General features: G+C 63.1%; 2 protein-coding genes across 4 annotated transcripts in view; one reads left to right on the top strand and one right to left on the bottom strand.

Moving 5' to 3' along the window:
* Positions 1–16,102, bottom strand: part of ZC3H3 (zinc finger CCCH-type containing 3) — a 47,812-nt gene extending 31,710 nt beyond the window's left edge. The window contains exons 1-3 of the mRNA XM_008159711.3: positions 16,013–16,102; positions 13,100–14,444; positions 11,797–11,993 (exon numbers count right to left, since the gene is read on the bottom strand). Coding sequence (XP_008157933.3) covers positions 11,797–11,993; positions 13,100–14,444; positions 16,013–16,100 — 1,630 coding nt within the window. The 5' untranslated portion in view covers positions 16,101–16,102. The remainder of the gene's footprint in view (positions 1–11,796; positions 11,994–13,099; positions 14,445–16,012) is intronic.
* Positions 16,103–18,004: 1,902 nt separating this feature from the next.
* On the top strand, positions 18,005–22,512 carry GSDMD (gasdermin D). 3 transcript variants are annotated; one of them, XM_008159760.3, is made up of 11 exons: positions 18,005–18,775; positions 19,555–19,806; positions 19,979–20,174; positions 20,340–20,508; positions 20,645–20,750; positions 20,988–21,041; positions 21,243–21,338; positions 21,467–21,642; positions 21,723–21,864; positions 21,954–22,027; positions 22,141–22,512. In XM_008159760.3, exons 1-11 carry the CDS (start codon positions 18,100–18,102, stop codon positions 22,378–22,380), a joined length of 2,181 nt encoding a protein of 726 aa, XP_008157982.2. In that variant the 5' UTR covers positions 18,005–18,099; the 3' UTR covers positions 22,381–22,512. The 3 variants fall into 3 exon arrangements, with proteins under 3 accessions (XP_008157982.2, XP_054564561.1, XP_054564562.1); XM_054708586.1 differs by having other exon boundaries at positions 20,988–21,042; positions 21,262–21,338; XM_054708587.1 differs by lacking the exon at positions 21,243–21,338.
* The last annotated feature ends 1,872 nt before the right edge of the window (positions 22,513–24,384 follow it).

The following is a 24,384-nucleotide window of genomic DNA, read 5'->3' as shown; positions in this document are numbered from 1 at the left end:
ATAAAAAGGAGAAATTTAAAATTTTAAATTCTCTTCCACTAGTATTTACAGTGTAAACTAAGATTATTGTTAAAATGTTAAATCTGAAAGTAAATTAGTAGTCAACCTTACTGTAAGAGTACTTGTAATATAGCTAGCTAGTCGCTTGAGGCTTGCCTTTCAAGTTGTAATCATACTGCTTGCTTGTTATAAAAAGAAAGACAAAGATTCTTAAATGAAACTCTCTGTAACCTGAAAATTATTTTGGAAGGAAATAAAGAGGTTTCCTTCAAATATTATAGAGATTGTATTTGATAACAAATGCATTAGGCCTCAGAAGGTGTAGATAAGAAAAGATTAAATGACTTTTAGAAATTATTAGGAGACTTTAACTGGTTAAAACCTTTTCTATACAAAAAGAAATTGATAGCCAGTTTGAGATTGAATTGCCATAGCCCAGAACAAAGAATATTCTTACATGATATTTTACAATTTCATTATAATTTTTGTTATTTTACAACAGCATATTGTACAATTATCCCAAACTTGTAATTCTTTGAATGTTTGGCAGCAATTTATAAGGACATGAAAGGATTTAATCCCTTCCACTGTGTGGAAGGCCCCCTAGGAAAGCATTTGAGCATTCTATATTGGCCCTTCTTGCTCCTTTTGCCAAGAGGACCCTCTTCTCACAATCCAATTGCCCACAGCTGTTGCCTGAGTTTTCAGTTCATACTGAGGTTGAAGCCTCATGGTGGCTGGTACCATTGATCTGTCTCTTGCACAATGGCATGAGCTGGGTACCCCAAGATCTGTGATCAATGCTGGGGCCCCGCCAGCAGGCGAGGGGATCCCAAGGCAGGTGCTGGGCATGGAGGCCATAGGGGCATAGGCTACCAAGGAGACAAAACTGAACCTCACATCACCCTGCTTGGCCCTGGAGGATGGCTGGTTAGTCAAAGACGGGTAAGATTCCTCAAGGGAGGAACAACCTAAGACAGGCACAGTCGCAGAGGGGCCATCAGGAGAGAACTTGGGGGTCAAGAGAGGTGGGGCACAGAACCTCACCCCCCCAACATTGCAGGGGCTTGAACACTCACCCCTTCTGAGGGAGGTCTCCTGCCCCATGGCTGCTTCACGCTTCCCATGCCCAGCTCAGATCGGGAAGAGACCCAGATAACAAGAGACTTGGCCCAGCTTAGATTGAGACCCAGGCAACAGAGAGTTGGCCAATAGCAGCTGCCCTATGTCTAAATCTATCCTAGCACCAGGAATGATCAGGGCTTTCTCAAGGATGCAAAATAATCCTTTCCATTAATATTTACAGAGTAAACTAAGATTGTTGTTAGAGTATTAAATTTGACAGTAAAATAGTCAAGTTTTCAGATTAATTTAAATTGGCTAATTGAAAATAAGTAAATATTCAAGAAAATGTAATTGTACAAAAGCTGTTCCTAAAGTATTAACCAAAATTTCTATTGATAGTTCATTTCATGGTAAAATTACTTAACATGCAATGAACCTAAAGCAGTCATATTTTGTGCAAAAAATTAAAATTTAAAGTTATCAAGACTGCATTATAAAAATCTTCCAAAGCCTCCTAATAATTAAATAAAAATAAGGGGGGATAGTGGAGTAATATTCTGTAAGGAAAAATATCCTGATAGTAAATTACATCTAGAAATTTTTTACTTTGAAGATTAATTTTTATTTGTAATGCAAACAGCAAGACACCCATGAAAAACTCACATGGTGTCCAAATAAACCAAAGGAAAATTGTTTGGGCAAAAATCAAAGTCTAATTTATAGAAAAGAATTCTTTATTAACCTTTGGTCGAGAATATGTTTATATTTCCAGAAAACTCCAAAGCCCATATGGATTCCTGCAACAACAGATCCCAGAGAAGACCTGATAGGACTACTGCAGCCACAGAATAAGCAGTGGCCCCCAAGAACAGAGGAGAAATAGTCCAGAAATAAAAATAGTGAAGATGCCTTGCCATGCTAGCAGTCAGCACCTGTGCATTGCTGCAGGTTGACCAAGGACAAGGAAGGTCGGTGTGCATGCTTACAGACCATGTGTGCACACCCTTCTGCATAGAAGTCAATGTTTGATGTTTTGTGTTTTTACCAGGACCCCTGACTTGGGGTCTTCCCTTATTTCTAACACAGGGAATGGTATTAACTGCCACATTAAAAGAAATATTATACCTCAGGCATTAACCATTTTTACAGATGGATCCAGTTCTGGAAAGGCTGGATCTACTGCAGCAGGAGAGCAAAGATCCTTCAAACTTTTTATATTTCAGTAGAAATACAAGCTCTTATTTGTGCCTTAACAGATTTTGCTACAGAGCCCATCAACCTATAGTAATAGTGCTTATGTGGTAAGTATGACCAAAAATTATTGTAACAGCTACTATAGGGCACACTAATTCAGAGGAAACTTTTCATTTAATTTTCAGCCTTTTAAATGTTATTAGAGAAGGACAATTTCCATGTTTTATTGGAAGCAATGTCCTCAGTGTGTTATCCACCTCTCTGTGCCAACTTTAGGGGGTAAATCCCCGAGGACTTAAACCTAATCAAATTGACAAAATAGATGTTACTCAATTGTGGAAAGAGCCAATCGTACTCTTAAAATCATTTATTAAAACAAAAAGGGGGAGATAGGTGTTATGTGTCACCTCTAAAGAGGCTCAGTCAAGCCTTTTATACTTTAAAAATTTTTTAATTGTAATGCAAAGGATTGTAAAGCAGGTGAAAGGCATCAGGCCTCCTGTACAATAGCCTCCACTGAGTCAGCTAGGTGAAAGGAAGCATAAACCAGACAAGAGTTTTATCAGATTCAGTAATAATGTGGGGAAGAGGTTGTGTTTTATATCTTTTCAGAAGGAGCAATGCAGCCAATTTGGGTGCCAGAGCATTACGTCTGTCACCACAATGGACCCAGAGAAGCTCCTGTGTCCCTTCACTCAAAAGGACTGAAAGCTGCCCTGATGACAGCAAAGCAGAGGAAGAAGAAAACTGAAAGCTACACAAGGGACTGAGGTGCCAACATGGAGTCATCTGAAGAAAATGACTGAAGCACAGCAGATTGTGGAAAAGCAAGAAGTTGAAGCTACTTCTTCAACCATGTTCCTGCTCATGCTAGCATCTGTTAGCTGCCAGTCTAATGCAAAGTCTTGCGCAGCCAAGTCCAAGGACTCTGAGTAAATATATACCAGCAGCAAGAGAGACTTTCTTTCATTTAGTAGCAAAAAATGTTAGTTAACATGTCCATAGTTCTGATTTCTCTTATTGTTGTTTTGTTATTATTTAATAGCCAGAGATTTGCTCTTGACATTCAAGTTTTGAAAATGATAACATGTAGTTTAGTTTTGCATTGGCATTGTTTGCAATTGTGTTGATATTAGAGCTTTATTCTTAATGTTTAAATTTTACTTTTATTATAAGTAGCTTAAAAACAAAAGAAAGGGTGAGATGTAGAGGGCCGCCTGGGAGGCACCTGGGCATTTCCTTATTCATCAGCTGAACTTGGCTTAGGCCGAGTCACGCCCTGGGAACATGCTTCCCCAATGAGGCTGGACATGTTAATCAGTTCTGACTTCATAGCAGCCCAGGTGTAAGCAGGGGCGGGTCTAGATATGTAAATCCAGTAATGCTAGGGCCTAGTTAAGAATGCAAATAAGTTCCTTTGATCCTAAGTTTTGGTGTTACTTCCTGGATTTGGGGGATATAAAATAAACCTGCTGGGTGGTTCAGGGTCGTCGTCATGCTGCCTCTCCATCAGAGAGAAAAGATGGCGTCCCACCCAGCTCCCAGCTTCATGAATCTATTTTTGCGTCTTGTTTTCTTTATTTCTATTATTTCTCAATCCCTGGCCACCTCCACTTAGAACCGGTTCGTTCATCTCTCTTTCCGTGCTGGACACGGAAAAGGGAGATCCCCGCCATGTTTGGCCCCCGCCGCTTCAGGCCCCCGCACCCCAGTGCCCTCACTGCTGACCCCGGGCCACCCCAAAGACCCTGCACTGTCTCTGCAGCCGTGCTGGCTGCTCCTCCAAGGCACATGTGCAGACACGCATGCGTGCACACACACGTGTGGTCATTCCCCTAGGACCTGGCTGTCAGCCCCCGGGCCTTAGGGCTCACACCAGCTGCACCCCAGGCCCTCCAGTTCTGGGCTCAGCCAGGCTGGACGTGTCCAGATGCAGGGCTGGGACCCAGATGCCACCCCACCCGTATTGCTGGGAGTAATCACCTGGAAGGGGATCTGGTCCAGGACCTGGCGGAGGGCACCAACGGCCCAGCTTCTACTGAGCTGGTGAGGAGCTATGCGGCCCTGCACCTGCCCTCTCGGCTTAGGGTGGGCAGCAGGGTCCTGCCAGGGGGCTGAGGGGCAACCTGGCCACCTCTCTCCCTCGGCCTGCACCGTCCCTCTGCCTGCCCCCCAGCCCCACCTTGTGGGAAAGCTTCAGCAAAGGGCTGGTGGGTGGGCAGGGTGCTCACAGGGGCAGCTGCTCTCCCCGCCAGCTGCTGCCAGTGCCAGGCAGGGAGCCAGGGTTGTGGGAGCCTGGCTGGCGCGGACGCTCAGGGGCAGGCCGGCTCTGGCCGGTGGGAAGGGGAGGGCACAGGAGGCCGGCTCTGGCCGGGGGGAAGGGGAGGACACAGGAGGCCGGCTCTGGCCGAGCATCCTCGCTGGGAGAAGTGGGAGCCTCTGTCCCTCCGTCTCCTCCGCACAGACGACAGTGCCCGCCGCACGGACAGCGGGCAGGGCACGCGCTCCCAGGGGCACAGCGGGGAGACGGAGCCCAGGGAAGGAGAGGGATTGCCCGCCAGGCCCAGAAGACAGGCTCCGGGTCGCAGGAAGGGCGGGGGGCTCCACTCCCATGGACCCAGCCTGGCAAGCAAGGAGGCCACGCCACGCCTGTAGACTGCCGGGCACACACCGCAGACCTCGCCTGCCCCTGCAGAGAGGGGTCCTGCTGCCTCCGCCAGCCCACAGTGCCCTGCTCCTGGCCCAGCCCGGCCGCGGGGGCGGAGCATGCAGGCCACAGGGCTTGGCCCTCCGCTCCCTCCTGCCAGAGCGGAGCCCGGCTGACAGCAAAGCCCTGCCCGCCCACGACAGACACTCCTGTGCGTGCAGGGCCCTCCATTCCTCAACGAGCCTCCAAGGCCGCCATGGCAGCCAAGGCAGGAGGCGTGGGCGCCCCACCCCCCGCGCTAACACGGCGGGAGCTGCCAGGGACCGTGCTCTAACAAGCTTCAGACGGGATGACTGGGATCCAGGCATGAATTTTTATGAGTCTAATAAATCACTCCGCTTTTCCCGAGCTTGCCGACGGCTCCCGGCACTTCAAACGCGGAAAAGCGCTGCTGCAATCAGAGCCTCGGGCCTGTGCCTGGGGGCTGCCCCGGCGAGGGGGCACACGGCTCCCGCGGGCGAGGGGGCACACGGCTCCAGAGGTGAGGGGGTACACGGCTCCACGGGCGAGGGGGCACACGGCTCCACGGGCGAGGGGGCACACGGCTCCAGAGGCGAGGGGGCACACGGCTCCACGGGCGAGGGGGCACATGGCTCCAGAGGCGAGGGGGCACACGGCTCCACGGGCGAGGGGGCACACGGCTCCCAGAGGCGAGGGGGCACATGGCTCCACGGGCGAGGGGGCACACGGCTCCGCCAGAGGGGTGGGTGGACCCAGAGCCCTGCAGGACCCTCAGCGCCTCCTGGGGAGGATGAGGCGGCGCCTGCTTGGCCCCGGGGCCTCTCGCCTGCGCGGCTTCCCCAGCCCACCCGCCGCCCAGAAGTCGGAAGGCACTCAGCACCGCCTTCTTGCAGCCGAGTCGTCCGATGCGACCGGCATCAGCCTGACAAACACTTACCGATGATCAAGTCACAGCGGCAGCGACAGGCCACGCGTCACCTGAGCCCGCCAGCACTGCAGGCTGAGGCGGCAGGCAGCTCGCGATGACAAACAACGTGTCAGCCGCCGTCCCACACTACCTGGTGTCTGATGACAACGCTGTCAGCCTGGACGCAGGCGCCGCCGCGGCCTGTCAGGCCCTGTTAGCGGGAGATGGAGACCCTGCTCTCACACCCACCGAGCGGCACGAGCCTCGTCCTGCGATCGCCGAGCAGGAGCCGCGGACCGCGCCCATCCCCGACCCCCGGATCTCACCGTCTGTATGGACCGGGTGGTCTGCTCCCTGACAGTCGCTGTAGGTTGTGGGGGTGGGTTCCCCTCCTCTTCCCCATCACTCTGTGGGAGCAGGAAGCCCCCGCACACCCCAGGCTCAGGAGGCGTACCCCAAAGACAGAGGTGACAGCCTGGCGGGAAGCGAGGGGGATCCAGGCAGACACGCTGCAGCAAGAGGCGGCGCGCCCCCGCCACGCGCTCCCGCTCCCAGAGGCAGGGCCCAGTGCCACGCAGGCAGCTCGCGCCCCGGAGCCTCCGTCACAGGCAGTGAGCAGGGTCTGCACACACGGCCGGTCCCCCCCAGCGGATGCAGGCAGCTTGCCCACGCTCTGTTGGCCCCGGGACCCCAGGGCTGAGCAGCTAAGACGGCAGGTGTCCCGGTGCTGGTGTCCTGCAGCTGGGCCCCCGGGACTGTCACTCACGTCCGCCTCCGACGCGCCTCTGGAGGCACCCCGCAGCCCTTCTCACTCCAGGCTCGGGGCCAGCAGGCTCCTGCCTCACGCAGCGCCCCGTCCGTGCTTCGGGGTCAGGGCTGCTGGCTGCGCTCACAGGGGCTGTGGGGGGCACCGTGCGCCCATGGCCCTGCCCCAGCCTCCACAGCCGGCGGGGCTCCCCCAAGCCCGTCGCCACCTAATCCCTCGACTCAGAAAGGACAATGAGAGGAGCTGCAGGAGCCCAGAGCAGCTCGGGAGTTCACAGGGAGGCAGAGCCTGCAGAGTGACAACGGGCGGCGCGCTGGGCAGCGCCCCGGGCACAGGGCTGGCCCAGGAGCGGTCATCCCACGCTGACACACTGAGGCACAGCCCTGACAGACCCCGAACACGGCAGCCAACACGGAGCAGGCCAGGCCGCTTCCTCAGGGAGCCCAGGACTTGCTCGTGGCCAGTGGGACACAGCAGCTCTGCCACAGCCCCAGGCGGCCCAGCTCCCGCCCCGAGGCTGAGGAGGGGCGCAGGCGGGAGGACGCGGGCCCAGGCCGGGCTCCCGGGGTGTCCCGTGCTCGTCCGCGGCTGCTGGGAAGCAGCCCGCCCTGCACTCCTCCTGGGGTTTTCCCAGGTGCTGGCCAGCCCTGCCCCCTCCTCACCCGTTGCACCCGATCCCTGCTGAAGACGGCCGCCCGCACCCTCCTGGCTGCTGCCTCACCAGGGATCCGCGGGACACAGAGAAGCACCCCGCCGCCGTCCCACTGGCCCGTTAGTGCCAATGCCCTGTGTCCAGCCCGCACTGGCAGGGAGCCTGGGGCCCGGCACAGCCCCAGAGGCGCGCCCAGCAAGCCACCAAGGGCGCACAGGCCCACACGTAGGTGCAGGCTGCTGCCCACACAGGGAGGCCCGGGGCCCGCAGCCTCATCTCCGCCTCAGGAAGAGGGTGGCCTGGGCACAGGGTCTGGCACAGCCGTCACAGCTGTCACTCAACCAGCAGCGTGGCTCTCTGTCCCCCGCCCCCCCCCCCCACCCCGTCCCCCGTCTCCCGAGAGCCCAGAGCCCAGCAGCAGCACTCATGGTGCGACAGGGCTGGGTCCACGTGGGCACCTCCCAGGCCGTTAGAGGGAGGTTACAGAGAGCGCAGCGGGCTGAGGTGGGGTCCTGGGAGGCCTGGCAGCCTGTGGGAGGCGGGGCAGGAAGTTAGCGCCAGATGATCTGGGGCCCTCCCGCCCAGCTCAGTCACGCTCCGTGGACACCTGCCCCGACCTCGAACTCGCTGTGCGCCTGCTCAGGAGCCTCTGCCCGCACCCAGGGTCCGCCCCTCTGGGCCTCGGGAAGCCCTGCCAGCCTGCACCTCCTCCCTGCCTCGGCCAGCTGGCCGGCCCGTCTTCTCTCTGCCACCCGTCACCTCTGTGCTGCCGTCGCCCTTCTGTCCCCAGGCTGGCGGGGCCTCACCAGGCTGGCCCATTGCCCACGTGCCCAGCACAGTGCCGGGGCAGGTGACATCCACTGACAGCCAGCTTACCAGGGCAGGGATGGCACAGAGGGGCAAGTGGCAGAAAGAGAGGGTGTCCTGCGGGCGGCGAGCTGCCTCCTCCCACAGCCCTGCCCGCCAGCCCTGCGCTGGGCAGGGGACACCAAGGGGCACTGGCCCGTCCCCAGGGGACCAAGACCCACATCCACGTGGAGGTCTGGCCACACCCAGCCCTGCCCTGGGGGCAGGTGGGACAGACCAGAGGAGGGGGCTGCAGGGAGAAGCCCTGACTCGGCCAGAACACAAGGTGTGATGCCCTGGGCACGCCACCTCCATCATTAGACACAAGGAACAGGCCGAGCGAGCCATCCCTACCTGGGACCCTGCCCCCCAGGAGGGTGCCCCAGGCCCCTGGTGCAAGCTCCAGGCATGCTGAGAACCCACCCCTGCTTCCCAGGCTCTGGATTTGGGCGCCCCCAGCTCCGCGGAGGTCGCGGCCACCTGAGGCTCTGAGCCTGCGGGGCATCGCTGGACTCTGGGCACACACGCTCCGGACGCACACGTGATTCTTGCCCAGCTCCGGGAATGATACTTAGCGCAGCCCCGGGAAACGTAAAACTGGAGCCTCCAACGGGCTGGTGATTTATGCAAAACTCGGACTGCGCTGCCTCCCGAGCCCCTAACTCGGACGACTTCACGGCTCTCGGCCCTCCCGGTGCTGCCGCAGGAAACGGAGGGCAGGCGAGCGTGAGGCTGCAGATGCCCAGGCACACAGCAGCCCGGGGCCAGCCCTGGCAGCCACAGCCATGGGAGGGGCTGGGCAGTGCCAGCACCAGCCTGCGGGCTCCTGCCCAGGCACCTGGAGAAACCCCCGGAGGCGTGCAGGACGGGGAGATGACAGGACACCCCGGAGCCCAGCCCTGGCCCTGCTGGGCCTCCCCCCCAGGCTCCTCTGCTCCCACCGTGCAGAGCCAGTAGCCCCAAGCCCCTGGCCCACCCAGCAGCCTGGCCGCCCCACAGCACCCTGGGAAAGCACCGCCCTTTCTGTGGGCACCCAGGGCACGGCTCGCTCCGCCCCTGACCCTCCTGAGGCCCTGAGGCTGCGCAGGCCACACAGGGCTGCCCAGTGCCAGGCAGCAGGTCCTGGGCTGCCTCCCCAGTGAGCGCTTGGCCTCTGTCACCATGAAGCCCCGAGCCGGGGCCCAGGGGCCGGTGGGCTGCCAGCCCCACGGAGCGGCAGGAACACCGCTCTCCGGCCGTCCTGAGAGCAGGCAGCTGGGCAGCACCCGCTCTGCCTTCGGGAGCCAAGCTCAGGGCACAGGTGCAGCCTGTGCCATCAGGGTGCCCGAGGGACAGCGCTGGGCCCAGCGAGACCAGAGGAGGAGGCGCCTGGGAGCTGGCCCTGAACCCCTGGGCGCTGCGCTGAGAGAGTCGGCCCCCACGAGTGGGCTGGGAGGCCGAGAGCACCCCTGGCTGGGTACTAATTGCCGCAATTACACGGGTGCTCAATTGGAAACCGCTGTTGAGGTCTACGAAAGGCTCTCCTCTCCTTCCTCCTCCAGCGCCTGCCCACACGGGCCCTGTGCAGCCGTCAGCAGCGCGCTCCGCCCTTCCTCAGGCACCCGCTCCCGTCCCCCAGCTGCCAGGGGACAGCCCAGGAGAAAGGGAGAGAGGAAGGCAAGAGGCCGGCTGACCGCAGAGGAGACCGAGGCCCTCAGCTCCCTTAGCACGTGGTGGCCCATGGCCCCCCCACCCAGGCAAAGTCTGACTGAGCCCTCTGAGCCCAGAGCCAGGCCCCAGGGAGGGCGGGGAGCGAGGAGGGGAGCGAGGAGGGGAGGGAACCTTCACCACCCCGGCCCCAGCCGCCTGCGCCCAGCCTGCTGAACAATGCAGTTTTGAATTCAATTAAAGTGATTATCTGTTGTGCCAAATAAATTGTGTACAGCATATATCCTGCAGCACGCTCCACCTCCGGGCTCATTATTCCCTAACTGTTTCCTCCTGTTCATGGCTCTCAAATTAAACTGCTGACAACAGGCGCCAAAGTAAAAAACGAGCACACCTTGTCCCAGGAAAATGATTCTCCCTCCCCTGAACCGGCGATTGCCAGGTTTTATACACTCTGTTCCTGGCGATCATTAGTAATTCAATTTTCTTTTTATTAGCCCCTTATCTGCTGAGCAATATAGTGGCAGAGCTGACCTCTTTCGCACGGGTAAATGTTTAAAATCTTTTCCCTGATTAATTTTGCCAGTTAAGAAAAAGAGGAGAAATGGCGCGGCTCTTAGCCATCACGATGAATAAAGCTTAATGTTGATTGTGATGGAATCTCTAATGCCAGGGAATTGATTGAACGCGGCAATTACACCGCAACAGCAGCTCCAGGGAGATGGGACGGACTTCTCCGGCCGCAGCCTTTCGGTTATTTAAAACAATCCAATTTGCGAGGATAATTATGTATTCGTGTTTTATCTGCCACTTGAAATGAACAGGGGAGTTTCGATACTGGCCCCGCATTAGCAGGTTATTGCTGCAAATTACTTGATATCTGCTTTCTTTCACATAAATAGGAAATTAGGCAATCAATTACCAGAAAAAAGACGGACCCAGGGATAAGAGGGGCAAGTGCGCCCTCTGCTGGGCACCTGGCCGCACGGCAGGCCGTGGGGCTGGGGCTGGGCTTCCCCACCTGCCCCCATGGCTCCCTTTGCTCGTTCACCCTGCGGCCAAGTCCACACTCGCCATGGCACACGGGCGGGCGTGGCAGCCGAACAAGGGCAGGCGGGCAACCAGCCCTGCAGCCTGACCTCACGTCCCTCTGGGGCCCACGCCGCCCCCTAGTGGCAGCTCCCCACAGGCCCTCAGCTCTGAGACACGGTCCCGCCAGCCTCTCCAAGCCCTCAGCTGGGCCCTGGCACAACACAGCCCTGAGGAGAGGGTAGCCTCCACCGCTCAGTGGGCGAAGGTCCCAAGTCGAACTGTCTGGGGCCACGCCTGCTCGGCCCCAAACCCTGTTGCCTCCGTATTTCACAGGCGTCAGCCTGGCTACAGCGGTCGGCAAACTCATTAGTCAACAGAGCCAAGTATCAACAGGACAACAATTGAAATTTCTCTTGAGAGCCGAATTTTTTAAACTTAAACTTTTCTAACGCCACTTCTTCAAAATAGACTCGCCCAGGCCGTGGTGTTTTGTGGAAGAGCCACACTCAAGAGGCCAAAGAGCCGCATGTGGCTTGTGAGCCGCAGTTTGCTGACCACCAGGCCCTGGCAAGTCCCACCACACACTCCCCGCTGCTCCAAGGGGAGGGAAAGGGGACCCACAGGACCAGGTGCGCCCAGGGAGCTGGCTCTCCAGGACGGCATCCAGTGACCCCTGCCTCCCCCTTGCCCACTCCCCACGGCCCCAGACCTCCACCACGAGCCCCCGCCCGTGCCAGCAGTCCCCCCATGTGCTGCCAGCACCTCACAGCCGGGCCACGTCCCACGACCTCCCTCACGCTGGCCACTAACCACCAGTGACTCACAGGGCAAAGCCGACCCTCCCAGGCCAACAGACAGACGGGGGCCCTGGGGAGCCCCCGCCTCCTCCTTCAGGATGGCTGGGCGGCCACCCTCTCATCCACTTCCCACTCCTTCCACCAACAGGAATGCAGCTGGGCCAGCGTGGGGCCCGCTCAGGCTTCCCAGAGCCCCTCCCAGGGCCCCTCCTGCCCTCCTACCTTCCCTGCCGGGGAGGTGGGCGCGGCCGGGGGGCAGGCAGCACAGCCGGTGCCGGGGGGCCTGCATCAGGCCCTTGGGGGGGGTCTTCTTCGGGACAGGGCCGCTTCTCCCCCGCAGGACCTGCCTCCTCCGCAGGTTGAACTGGCTCTTGGCGGTGGCAGCTGGCGGGGGGCTGCTCCTCTTGTCCCCAGGAAGGCTGCGGAGACAAAGCCGGCAGCTCTCAACAGCCCCCCCCACGGAGGACGACCCCCCCAGCCCACTCAGATACAACCCCGTGGAAGCACCATGGAATCAGCCCCAGGAGGCAGCCAATGGAGCCCCATGAGTTCCCGCCCGGCCAGCTCCGTGTTCCCACCTCAGCAGCACCAGGCCTGCAGCTCCCAGCCACAGCAGGAGGATCCCAGGATCGATCCCTGAGCCTGGGCAGGTGGGGAGCAGAGCAGAGTGGCCCTGACCCCCACCCAGTCTGCCTCCTCCCCTCTGCAGGCCAAGAGCCCCCAGCAGAGCTGGGGTCGGGGCAGAGGAGACGGGGTGTCCAGAGGAGCTGCCACAGCATCCCCAGCCCTCTCCACAGAAGGGGCTATTCCCACAGCTCCCTCCTGTCCATCCTGACACAGAGGCCGCCACCACCCAGGAAAGATGGGGTCATCCAGAAGGGGCGGCAGGGCAAAGGCCAAGGTCAGACGGTGGGAAGGACCTGCAGAGGGGCGCTCACAGGAGGATGGGGCATGCGCCATGTCTGATGGCAGAGGGAGGCCCTCTGCTTGGCCAGCAGTAGCCACCTGACCCCAGGCCACGTGCCATCTTTGAGCCTCCTCACAATCCACAAGGGTTTGTGGAGGCTGGGAGGGGACACGTGGCCACCGTGGGGCAGCCTTCCGCCCAGTGGGGACAGCTCCTCCTGCAGACACACTACAACCCTGCATGTGTCTAGCCAGCACCGGGCCAGGCTCAGAGCCTCCTGCCCACAGACCCGTGCCCAGAATGGAAGCTGCCCAGCAGCCTCTCCTAACAGGAGAAGGGCGGGCACCAGCCTCCACCTGCCCTGCCTGGCTGGGGGCCTGAGGCAAGCCCTGCCCCTGCTGAACCCCCGCACTCAGCAGTAGCCCGGCCTCATCCCTACGAACAAAGCTCCGCTCTCACTCAGGCTCAACCAGGCAGAGACCAGGAGGGGCAAGTGATGCTTCCCCTCCCCGCCCCCATCACTGCAGGCGGGCCCTCCCACCGGCGCTGAGTCACCGGAGGGAGGTGCCAGGCCCGGCCCACGGCCCACACAGCACCCGTGGCGGCTGGGACACGTACGTGGCACTCCCCCGCCTCTTGATGATCTTGGTGCGGCTCTTCACTTTGTAAGCCGAGAGCCCTGGGGTCTCACTGAAGAGGGGCTTCAAGCCACTGGGTCCCCCTGCTGGCTTGTCCCCAGGGGGGGACCGAGAAGGGACTGGAGAGAGCTGGAGGGCATGGTCCTTGCTGCCAGCCTCTGCCTGCCAGCGGAAGGAGGAGCAGGAGGAGGCCGAGGGGCTGGAGGCCTTCCACTTGTACTTGCTGCGGAGAGCCCCCGCGGCGCACACGGCCGGCCGCCTGGCTTTGGCCTCCGGGTCGGCTCTGGGCTGCAGCTTCTCGGCTCGCTCCGCTGCACACACGTTCTCCGCAGCTGCTCTGGGGCTGAGGGCCCTGCGAGGGGCCCGGGGGCTCTTCGTCGAAGCAGCCACCCACTTGTAGTTGTTTTTCCGGAACTTGTTGGTTCGACAGGACACAAGCAGCGAGGCCTCCGGGGCCTGCCTGGGTCCGGACGCTGGTCTGGTGGGGCCTGCCGTGGAGCCAGAGTGAGTTGGCTGATCCGGGTGGCCGGCATCGGCTCTCCTGTCTCCAAGGAGCTGTGCGGCACAGCTGGCCACAGGGTGAGAGCTCACCTTCACAGCCAGGGCCACGCCACTGCGCTGGGGCACGTGGGGAGGCAGGAGGCGGGCCTTGATGGCAATGGCGCTCTCACTGACCGTGCGCCGGGACTCCGAGGGGCTGTCGCTCAGGCTGCTCACAGACCTCACCACCCGGGGCTTGCCGGCCTCCTTCTGGCAGACCAGCCGGCAGTCCTCTGTGCCGTAGGCCCCCGTGGCCCTTCCCGGCTTCGAGGGCGGACGCTGCCCGCCGGAGGGCTCGCCCTCCCCTCCCCGAGGCCTGCGGTCGCTCCAAGGAGGGTCCTCATATTCCTTCGAGGAACCCCGGGGGGCACCCGCAGCACCAGCCACGCTGGGCTGGGACGGAGGTTTGATCTTGATGACCATGCTCTGGTCAGCACTGAGCTGGACCTGCCGCTCCAGGACATACTGCTGGGGGGTGGGGTCCTGGCTGCCTCCAGCCCCGAGGGTGGGCTGCGCCGCACAGTCCCCGGGTGGGTCTAAGGAGTCACTGGGTGGGTCCAAGGAGTCGCCAGGTGGGTCCAAGGGTCCCGGGGGCCGGTTCACGAGGGAGTATTTCTTGCGCCACGCAGGCCCATGGCTCGTGGAGAAGCCCCTCCGGCTCGGACGAGGGTAGCGCGCCCCAAAGGCCCTGCTGCTGTTGTAGACGGGCGGCTGCCAGCGGGAAGCGGCGGAGGGGCCTGGGGCAGGGGCATTGCCATGGAGGTTCTTGTAGTCATCAATCAGACCTAGGAGACAGAATCGCAGGCTGACCCGGAGGCTCAGAGCAACATCAGCAACAGTCCCCGGGAGGGGCATCAGCTGACGAGACACCCCATAGACCCCCATCTCTCTCCTGAGCCCCTCCTTGGCGGAGACCCACTGACACTTCAGCCTGAACCACTTGGGCCTGTCTTTCCCATGAGCCTTTTCCCCTCAGATCTGCTTCAGTCCCGCTTCTGGTTGCCCACACTGACCACGCGCCCCTGTGGCATCACCTTCCCTATTTGCTGGGAATATTATTCTGGGTCCACAATCCTTCGAAGCCCTGGCTGGTTTGGCTCAGTGGATAGAGCGTCAGCCTGCGGACTGAAGGGTCCCGGGTTCGATTCCGGTCAGGGGCACATGCCTGGGTTGTGGGCTCGATCCCCAGTAGGGGGCGTGCAGGAGGTGGCCAATCAATGATTCTCTCTCATCACTGATGTCTCAATCTCTCTCTCCCTCTCCCTTCCTCTCTGAAATCAATAAAAATATTTTTTTTCAAAAAAAAAAAAAGAGCAGTGTCACTCAGTACGAAAAGACCAGCAAGGCCTATACTGCAATGCCTGGGCAAGAAGGGGCCGCCAGCCACAGAGGCCCTCTGGCTGCCCGCTGGTGGAGAGGGGTTTGGGGCAAGACCCTTAACAAGCTCCCTGCCTGCTACACAGGACAATGGGTGTGAGGTGACTGACAGCGCTGGGCACTCAACACTTGACAAGAATGTCACACCGTCCTCCCCTCGGGACGCGAGGCCTGACCAGCGGGGAGAACCCAGGGCAGTGGGCTGACCACCACGCGGCTTTCCAAGGAGGCCCCTGGACAACTGTCCGGTGCAGGAGGCAACCCAGGGCTGGGGAGGTTACAGCCCAGCGAGCAGCGGCTCCCCAGCCCCCAGGCACGACCCTCTCCCAGACCCAGAAAGAGCCGTGTCCAGACCTGTGACGCCTGGGGGCAGGCATGATGGAAGCCCAAGAGGTGACCCACAAAAGGCCAGCACACCCAGACTCTCCCATACACACGTCCCGAGTCCTTCAGTCTTCTTTGTGGAAACAGCCTTAAAGGTGGCGGGGGGGGGGGGGGGGAGTTAAGGATAAAAAGCTCGACCTGGGTCTAAAATCTGAAAAGTTTGGGAACTGAGGCCTGGGCCGTCTGCGTCTGGAGTGAGTGAAGTACGGAGGGAAGGCGCGTGGAAACCGGGCCCCGCCCTCGCCCTCGCGAGCTTTGCCACCGGCACCTCCGCCCACTGTCAGGGGCCGGGAGCGCGGGGGACGCGCTCACCCGAAGGACGCGCCCACCCGCGGGGATGGGGGGCCGCCTCCCGCCGGTTACTAAGCGACCGCCCCGCCGCCCCCGCCACAGCGCCGGAGAGGCTCGCGTTATCCGTCGGACGAACCCCGGGCAGGGGGCTGACCCCGCAGGCCCGGAGCCCCTCGGGTCCCCACCTCCCGCCCCGCCCGGCCCGGCACGACCCGGCTGTGGAGACCGCGGGCGGGCGGAGAACGTCCCCCTGAGGTGAGGGGAAGAGAGGGACGCGCGACCCCAGCCCGGCCCGACTCACCCTGCAGGAGGCGGATCTGCTGCCGTAACAGCTCCTTTTCCTCCATCTCCCGAGTCCGCGACGCCCAGCCAGGCTCCCGCGACGTCATCGCCGCGCGACCGTTTCCCTGTGGGCGGGGCGGGCGGAGCGCGAGAGGCTCGGAGACTGCGCACTGCAGCCAGGCCCGGCCTCCTCCGGGACGCCAGGGACGCACCGTCGCCCTGGCAACGCCTGCAGGCCACGCATGCGCAGAGCAAAGGATAGGGAGCCGGCACTGCGGGGCGCGGGAGGCGGGGGGAGACGGCCGTGGGGGTCACCGGTGAAGGGGCTCTCGTTCCCCGCGGGACTGGGGCGAGTCGCAGCGCAGCCCTTCCCAGCCTCCGCCTGCCCCCATCTCTGTACTTCCGCCTTTACCAGCCCAGCCTGCGCCTCCCGCCAGGCTCTCAGGGGGGCAGGTGGTGGGCAGGCTGGGACCACTCCTCACGGATGCCCCCCTCGCCTGTAGCCCGCACGGAGCGGGGGGCAAGTGGTTGGGAGAGAACTGCCCTCGAGGCCCCCGTAGGTCCTTCACCCCAGCATCTCATCCCGCATCGGCCCTCGCTGCCAAGTGTAACTCAGCCCCGGAGAGATCCTCCCGGAAGGAAATGCGGTCACTGCCCGGCCGGCCGGCGTGGCTGCGAGCGCCGACCTATGAACCGGGAGGTCAGGGTTCATGTGGACCCCCCAGGGGGCGTGCAGGAGGCAGCCAATCCAGGATCCTCTCATCACTGATGTTTCTCTCTCGGTCTCCCTTTCCCATCCATGCTGAAATCTATAAAAACATTTTTTAAAAAAAAGAAAATGTTATCAGCCAGCTGTTCCCTTCAGCAGGGCATTCCCACGAGGCTCTCAGGACCACGACGGAGGGTGGTGGGAGTCGCACCGGACCGTCTGCCCCAAGCCCTCCTCTGGGCGAAGCGTGGGCGCCCCTGCCGGGGTGCCAGCAGCACTTCCGCCGCCGGGCAGAGCCGGAGGCCCCCACCTGAAGCCGGACAAGGGCTGCCTCCCCTGCCCAGGCCCAGCGGGTGGGCTGGGTTCCGCGTGCCCCACCGCCGGCCGGGGAGCCGGGCAGGACGACCAGGGCGCAAGCGGAGGGGAGCGGGGCGGGGGTGGGGGAGGCGGGCACAGGGAATTCCGGAGGGAGGGGCTGCGGGGCGTGGATTCCCGGGGCGGGGCGGCCCCTGGCGGCTCCCCAAGGCTCGCGAGGCCGCGCTGGAATCCGCGGCCCGCAGCTCCGCCCGCCCCGAGTCCCCGCGGAACGGGACCTCCCGGCCTCGCTAGCCTCCGAGTCCAGGTCTAGGGCGGGCCCGCCGGGCGCTCCTTTGAAGCGTAGGGGGTTCCGGGCGCCCGCTGCCCCCCGCCAGGTCTCAGCCGTCCGGCCTCCGCGTCCCGTCCAGGCTGGGCTCGGAGGCCGACTCCCCTCCCGGAGCCCATTCTCCCTCCCCCGCGGCGCGGCCCCGCGCTCCCTGCAGCGCACTCTCGGGTTGTCTCCGGGATCTGAACGCCCTGCCCTGCCCTCCCAGGTCACTGCCCGCCAGGCCCCATTCCCAGCGCGTCTGGCCGGTCACCAGCCCCTTACAGGGTGGGTGAGACGGCGAGAGGCGAGTGTGGAGCAGGCGGAGGGCTGCGGGCCGCTGCCTGGCACCGGACAGGACTCCACGTGACCCACGACCCGGGGCAGCGAGGGCGCGCGGAGCCTGTGCCGGCCGGAGAGTGCCACCTGGCTGCGCTGTATCAGCCACAGCCTCGTTAGGAGAACTCCAGTGCCCGTCGTGCACGCGTTGGTGTTGGCATCCTCAGGGTTGTGCAACCCTCACCACAATCGGCTGGAACATTGCATCGCCCCAAAGAAGCCGCGCCCCTGCCAGCTGGCACCCCTCCCCCTCCCCGGCCCCGGGCACCCCCAGTACTCGCTGTGTCATACACTGAGGACGGTGTTGTGGTTTTGGGATTTGTTTTGTTTTAATATATTTTTATTGATTTCAGAGAGGAAGGGAGAGGGAGAGAGATAGAAACATCAATGTTGAGAGAGAATCGATTGGCTGCCTCCTGCACGCCCCACACTGGGGATGGCGCCCGCAACCCAGGCCTGTGCCCCTGACCGGAATCGAACCTGGGACCCTCCGGTCCGCAGGCCGACGCTCTACCCACTGAGCCACACCGGCCGGGGTGAGGATGGTGTTTTGAGTTCTCCGTGCTGTCCAGGGTGCGCTGGCCGACGGGCGGGGTGTCTGCGTCCCGGCTGCTATCAACCCACGTGTGCAGGCGGCGGTGACGGGTTCCTCTCCGGGCTACACACCCCGAGGGGCTGGCTGGGGCGGGCGCGCTGTCTCACTTGCTGCGGAACCGCCAGAGGCACGTCCGCGCCACCGGTTCCTGCTCCCTCCCCAGCTCCGACCCCCACCCGCACCTCCGCCCCGGCGCTGTGCGCGCCCCTCGCCGGGCCTGACGTGCTTGTGGGCCGCGGGTACAGTACTTGGGAGGAATGTCTGCTCGGCGCCCCCACGCGCCCCAGGGATTTGGAAAGAGCCCGCCGCCGGGCAGCTCCGCTGGCGGGGCGAGGCCCCTGGTCATTTCCGGCAGCGCCGGGCGGTCCCAGCCGCGCCTGCAGGTTTCGCTTTTGGGTCCTGAGCCCGCGGCCGGCTGAGCGCTGCTTTGTCGGCCCCAGAGCACAGCCCGCCCAACCCCAGCCCCGGCGACTTCGCTTCCTGCGCCCGGAACCTGGGCGCCAAGGTCAAGGTCACGGTGAGCTGCGCCCCCTGGCACCCGGGTGGCCCTGCTCGCTCACACTGGGTCGGGGGTGCCCGCCCTTGGGGCGATGCCCTGGTCCCAGCCCCCTCTAAGGGCTCCCCCCAATCCCAGGCCCACCTGGGGAAGCCCAGGGCCCCTGGGAAGTGGCCCCTCACCAGCCAGACTTCGGGGGTAGGGAGGGGGCCTGGAGGGGCCCTTGCCTGGGCCCAGGTCTGCCTTGGTCTCTGAGCCCTGAAGCCTCCGCCTTAGACAAGGGGCTCATGAGGCTCTGGACACAGAGGAGCCGGCGTTCTGGCCCCTGAGCCGCATCTTGGAGAAGGTGACTCAGTTTCTCCCTCTCCCCCTCCCCCACCCCCCACCCCCCACCCTTTGAACACCTCAGCCAGGGAGGCAGTGGCTACAGCAGACAGAGCATCGGCCTGGGGTCACCCCAAGGCTCCTGCCTTGTCCTGCCCTCCCTCCGGGGTGGCCCTGAGCCACGTTGGGCGGACTAAGTGATGGCGGCCTGGCTGCGTGACCCGAAGCTGACTGCCCCCATCAGGGCTGTCCAGGGCTTTCCTGGGCGTCCCACTGAGGGGGGTGGGGGTGGTCCCCGGAGGGGCTCTGGCTCCTCAGAGGGATGGAGGGGACGGCAGGGAGGGCCCGGTCCCTCTCTGTGCTGGGTCCGGCCAGTCAGCGCGCCCAGGACTGACCGTGCAAGTGGCTTCGGAAGGAAACCGCGCCCGGTCCTTGGAGGCACCCGAGCGCCGACTGTCCCCTCTCCTCTCGCCCAGCCCTGTGGCCACGCCGGCCTCCGCCTCCGGGGAGCATGGCGTCTGCCTTCGAGCAGGTGGTGAAGAGCGTGGTCCAGGAGCTGGACCAGAGCAGGGAGCTGGTCCCCGTGGGCAGCCTGCGGAGCTCCACCAGCTTCCAGCCCTACTGCCTGCTGGGCCGCAGGCCCCCCAGCTCCTGGTTCTGGAGGGCCCGCTACAGGGGCATCAACCTGTCCCTCAGGGACATCCTGGAGCCCGATGACCCCGAGCCAGGTACCGACGGGCGGAGGCCCCCCCCCCCCCCCCCCCACCCCCCCCGTGCCGCCTGCCTGGGCCTCGGGCTCTGCGTCCCAGAAGGCGCTCCTTTACGAAGGTCCCGGTGCCCGGGGGCGGAGGGGGCAGGTGGGCATGGCGGGCGGAGGGCCTCAGCTCGGTCTCGTTCCAGACGTCCAGCGCGTCGGTCCCTTCCAATTCCAAGACGCGGTGGACGGGCAGCTGCAGGGCCGCGTCGAGCTGACGGCGGGCCCAGGGCAGGGCGGGTTCTCGGGCGGGGCCGCCGTGTCCGGCAGCTCCAGCGCCTCCATGAACGTGTGCACGCTGCGAGTGGACCCCAACACCTGGGCGGCCATGCTCCAGGAGAGGTGAGCCCCCAGACCTGGGGCCTCCCCGGAAGTCCCGGTCCCGCAGCCGCCAGCCCGTCATCCCTGCCTGTGGGCACCGAGGCTGCGGGTGGGGAGGAAGGCGGGTCCCTGGGCGGGGCGCAGAGCAGGTGCACCCTAACCTCCTGCCCACCCCCCTCGGCGCAGGCACCTGCGGCAGCCTGAGCACAAGGTCCTGCAGCAGCTGCGCAGTCGCGGGGACGACGTGTTCGTGGTGACGGAGGTGCTGCAGACGCAGAAGGAGGTGGAGGTCACCCGGACCCGCAGGCAGGAGGGCTCGGGCCAGTTTGCGCTGCCCGGAGCCACGTGCTTCCAGGTGTGGGCGCGGGACGTGCCGAGGGCGGGGAGGGCGGGGGAGAGCAGGGGAGGGCGGGGCCCTGGTGCCGGGCGGATCCGGCCCCGGCCACTCCCGGCCCAGGACCCAGCCGCTCTGAGCCCAGCTCTGCCCGCAGGGCCAGGGCCAGGGCCACCTGAGCCGGAAGAGGACCGTCACCATCCCCGCGGGCAGCGTCCTCGCGTTCCAGGTGGCCCAGCTGGTTATCACCGGGTCGGACTGGGGTGAGCTGGGCTTGGGGTGACTTCTGGGCCCAGACGCCGTGGGGAAGACGCAGGGAGGCCGGGGAAGAGCCACGCCGGCTGCGGGGGTGCAGGCATCTGGCTGGGCAGCTCTCTGGGCCGGGGTGTGTGGGAGGTTGGGGCGCACCTGAGGGACTGCGAGGGGAGCCGCAGTGGGTGAGGGGAAGGCCGGAGCCTCGGCCAACCTGCCCCCCACCTCTGCTCCCACCCGGCCGCCAGACATCGTCTTCAGCCCTGACAGGAAGAAGAGGACCTTCGAGCCGCCCCCAACAGGTGAGGCCCCGGGACCCCCCAGCCCGGCCTGGGCATGGGACAGGCTCCCGGCTGCTGAGGTACCTCCTGCACCACATGGGGCAGCCGGGAGCCTGCTGAGGGGGCATGTCACACACACACACACACACACACACACACACACACACACACGGCGCCCCTGCCCTGGGCCGCTCCCTGTGCTGACCAGCTCCCCCCGGCCAGGCCACCTGCTTCGCGGTGGAGCAAGCAGCAAGCCCCAGCAACAGTCCCCCCGCTTCTCCATAAGGTCCTTAGCCGAGCGCCTCAAGCTCTTGTCAGGTCAGTACCTTCCTGACCAGCCCTGGGGCACCTGGTGGGCTCCCCTCCTTCCTCCTGGGGGTCTCCCCGTCCGGAGCAGGGCTCTCGGCCCTGTGGACGCCCAGGCAGTGCCAGCCCTGTCCCCACAGATGGGCTGGAGGAGGACGGGCAGGCGCCCGCGGAGGACTTCCCGGGCCTGCAGGCGGAGGTGAGTGCCTGGGCCCGGGGCCTGGAGGGCCTGTCCAGGCCGCTGTGCGAGCAGCTGCTGAGGGGCCTGAGGCAGGTGCTGCGGGACAAGCCGGCCCTGGAAACCCTGGAGGAGTCGGTGAGCAGCCCCTGGGGTGGGGGTTCAGGGGGCGGGGTCTGCCCTGGCCGGCGGGCTCACCTGCCCCCCTGTGCCCGCAGCTGGAGCAGGGCCTGAGCCGCGGGCGGGCGGAGCCCCTGCAGGGTCCCGCGGGCGACATCCTCGAGTGCCTGGTGCGCCCCTGCCGGACGCTGGTGGAGGACCTGGCCGGCCCCATCGCCTACCTGCTGGGAGCCCTGGCTGGTGAGGGCCCGGGGCCGGGGCAGATGGGCAGGGGTGTGGGCTTCTCTGCAGGGCCTCCCGGAGCCCCTCTTATCCCAGTCTCTCCGCAGCGCTGAGCGAACCCCAGCACGTGCTGCTGGCCGAGGCGCTGGAGGCCAAGGCCCTGTCAGAGCCCTTCCGGCTGGTGAGAGGCCCAGATGCTGGGGGAGAGGCCAGGCTGTGGGTGGGGCCTGGGTACCTCTGGGAGGGGGTGATGCCTGGGGCCTCCAGGGACAACCTCCCACCCTGTCCTGGCAGGTGGAGAGCCTTTTGGAGCAGACCTCCCCGTGGCAGGAGCCCAGGGACCTGTCCCTGCCACCTGGGCTCCTGGGGAGCCGCTGGGGCCCAGAGGAGCCCATCTGGACCCTGCTGGAGGAATGCGGCCTGGAGCTGCAGGCGGACGCCCCCCAGGCGTGCTGGAGGCCCGAGGCCCAGGGCCCCACGTGTGCGCTCTACGCCTGCCTGGCCCTGCTGCGGAGGCTGAGCCAGCTCTGCTAGCCGCTGGCCTGCCCCAGGCAGCTCTGGGCAGGGAGAGCTCCAGCCTGGGAGATGGAGCCCAGCCCAGCCGAGGCCGCTCCCCACGGGACTGGGGGGCTGGAGAGAGTCAATAAATGTGATACACAAAGGGAAGATGGTCGTCGCGTTTCTGAGGGGCTCAGACCTGGGAGAGGGGCGGGGTGGGGACCTGCTCACACAGGAGCGGGAGGGATGTGGGCCAAGAGCAGGCATCTCCCGGGGCCTCACTCCGGTCGCCGTTGGGCCGTTGGGCTGAGGAGAGCCTGCCCCGTGCTGACCTGGCCCCTTGGGAGGGACCACACACAGGGCTGGAGCCCTGGCCCCTCCCCAGCGTGCTGGCCGAGAAGATGGGGGTGGGGGTGGGGGGCAATTCCACCAGCAGTTCTCCCCCTGCCTCAGGGACTTGAGGACACACCACTGCGGGCAGGGGGCCCATCCTCAGCCTGAGGGGCCCCAAAGGGGGCTGGGGCGCATGAGGTGAGCAGTGCACAGGCCCTACACTCCTGGGGCTGCCTGAGGCCCCTGGGGAGGCAGGGACCGGAGCCAGAGCCGCTGGCCTCCGACCGCGCCTCCTCCAGGTCCGTCTGCTGAGGTCACAGGACCCAGAGCGCTGCGGGCCAGCGCGTGGAGGAGTGGCCGCGTGAGGACAGATGGTAGCCGGTCAGCCGGGAGTTTGCCATCAGCGGGGCGCACCCTCTGCCCTTCTCCCCTCAGTGGGAGGGGCCCCTCGCCGGCGTGCACTGGGCGTCATGCGGCTTCAGGATTCACCAAAGAGGGGGCCCTGGGTTCGGCTGGGACATTAACCCCACACAATCCCAGGCTCCAAGCCCAAGAGGGGTATTAACATGAAGACAGAAGGCAGTGCCCCCAACATGCCAGGCCCAGGGACAGGAACCCCTAGAAATCGACCCCACACCTGAAGTATGGTAGCAACCATGCTTAGGTAAAAACTGCTGTTTGAACTTTAACCCTGCTATTCTGGCTTCTGTACGCACTTGCTTGCTTGGACAATGGGGTGGTTACCTCAGCTTCCAGACTGAGACCTGGAGACACAGAGGGAATTTTCCTGTGCCTGTGGACCAGGACGACAGGAGATGGATTCCCACTGACTCAGTGGCTCCAGGAGTAGAAACTGCAGATAACCTTTAGAGATTACTGACTCCGCTTGGGTCTGTTCTGTAAAAACCTGCTTTCCCAAGATAGGGCCACATTCCAATGTCCAGCAGGGGCTGGGAACCCCCCTGCAGGCTGTTCCCAGACTTTAGAATTTAGAATTTAGAACAAAGGAAAATTTTTGTGGTTTGGACCTTTAAAAGGACTGCCTGCACCTGGGACAGCGCGGTCGTGTGGACTCCACCTGCGTGTGGTGCCCTCGCGGCCGTCCTGGCCGGTTCAATAAATCCTTGCCTGCTTTTTTTAATCAATCAGCAGCCTCCGGTGGTCTTATTTTTGATTCCAGGGTTCGACCCCCACAACAACACCGAGAAGAGACTCGAGGCCTCTCCGGCCCATTTGTCCCTCCAGGACCAGGGGCCTCCTCCGGGAACCCTCGAGGGGCAATTTGAGAGGCCAAAGCCAGGCGAGGGGGTCGTCGGAGCCCAAGGTCTCGGAAAGCAGTGAATAAGCGCTGCAGACGCGTTTCTGGGCCCGAGACGCTGCCTGAGCCCCGGGGAAAAGACGGCCCTGGGCAGCCCCCAAGCCCCCCGCCCGTACTCCTGCCCACACGCGGCCTTATCTACACCCCCCTCCTGAGCCCCATCTCCGCACGGCCCAGACCCCGGCCTCAGACAGACGGACGGGGCCCCTCTGATCACGTGTGTTTACTTTCCGTCCGGGCGGGCGGACCCCAGGCCTTCCTGAGGGGTCCCTGCCTGGAGGGACTGCCCCCAGCCCTCCACCAGGCTGTGAGAGTCGCAGCCCCACTGAGGCAGGGGCTTGGGGGGGGGTCACTCTGGGTGGAGGGACCTGCCCAGCCCAGAGCCAGAG

This window comes from Eptesicus fuscus, chromosome 19, assembly GCF_027574615.1.
Source record: "Eptesicus fuscus isolate TK198812 chromosome 19, DD_ASM_mEF_20220401, whole genome shotgun sequence".
NCBI classification, from domain to species: Eukaryota; Metazoa; Chordata; class Mammalia; order Chiroptera; family Vespertilionidae; genus Eptesicus; species Eptesicus fuscus.
This window is presented reverse-complemented; position numbering and strand designations above follow the sequence as displayed.